The 938-nt window shown below is 51.0% G+C and overlaps 1 protein-coding gene across 1 annotated transcript in view; it reads left to right on the top strand.

Moving 5' to 3' along the window:
- Window positions 1-844: 844 nt before the first annotated feature.
- LOC114072112 (feather keratin Cos2-2-like) overlaps window positions 845-938 on the top strand; it is an 828-nt gene continuing 734 nt past the window's right edge. Inside the window, exon 1 of the mRNA XM_027910031.1 lies at window positions 845-932. Within this exon, the coding sequence (XP_027765832.1) occupies window positions 845-932 (88 nt within the window). The remainder of the gene's footprint in view (window positions 933-938) is intronic.

The raw sequence follows: 938 nt of genomic DNA, 5'->3' as shown, positions 1-938 counted from the left end.
GTGGGTACTGTGCATACAATGGAGAGAGAGTCCCTCACTGCTGGGCCTCTAATTCTGCAGTAATGGACTTTTTATCAGTCAAGGCTGCAAGGGGAGGTTGTTTTTTTAAATCAAAGACCCTCAGCTGAAATCTGCCCAGGTGGTGAACATCCCCTGGCCAAAGAAGCCACTGCTCTTGGAGGACCCAGCAGAGCCCAGAAGGTACCTGGGCTCACTGCTCCCTGATGACCTGTATGACCAGGCAGTGCAAGGAAATGATGGTGCAGATGTTTGTGACAGACACCCTAACCACTGTGAGCACTTTGAACGCTGCAATGGGAAGGAGCTCGTTTGGTGAAATGCCTGTGAGAAGGCAATAATGTACCTGTGTTTCTCCCTTTGGACACAGGGGCAATGTCCTGCACCCAGGGAGGATCAACCCCATCCACCAGTATGTGCTGGGAACTGCCCAACTGTTAGGCAGATTTGGACAAATTACCTGGGGGGTTCTGTGGGACATCACACTGACAATGAGCCAGTAATGTTTCCTTGTTTCAAAGAAGAAACTCATAAAGAACTGTCCTTTTGTACTCTCTAGCACCTGGGACAACAGCTGTGTCTTGGGCTGGTGTCTTCCAGCTATAGTAATGCATTCCAAATCCTCTCACATTGAATTAAACTAAGAATCCAAACTGGGATGAAATCATCCTTGCTGGGGCCTGAAAGGTCTCACACATCTCTGCATAGCCTCCATCTCCTGGCCCTACATGTTCTTTGACTCCTGGTGAGGAGACAGGCTCCTCATGTATTCACGTGGTTTTCTTCCTCTCTTCTCTCTCTCCTCTTGCTCCTCGAGCCCCAAGACATGTCCTGCACAGAGCAGTGCCAGCCCTGCTGTCCCTGCGGGCCCACCCCGCTGGCCAACAGCTGCAATGAGTGCTGTGTCAGGCAGTGCCAGA

This window comes from Empidonax traillii, unplaced genomic scaffold, assembly GCF_003031625.1.
Source record: "Empidonax traillii isolate 1590-97213 ecotype Southwest subspecies unplaced genomic scaffold, ASM303162v1 scaffold2648:size28380, whole genome shotgun sequence".
NCBI classification, from domain to species: Eukaryota; Metazoa; Chordata; class Aves; order Passeriformes; family Tyrannidae; genus Empidonax; species Empidonax traillii.
This window is presented reverse-complemented; position numbering and strand designations above follow the sequence as displayed.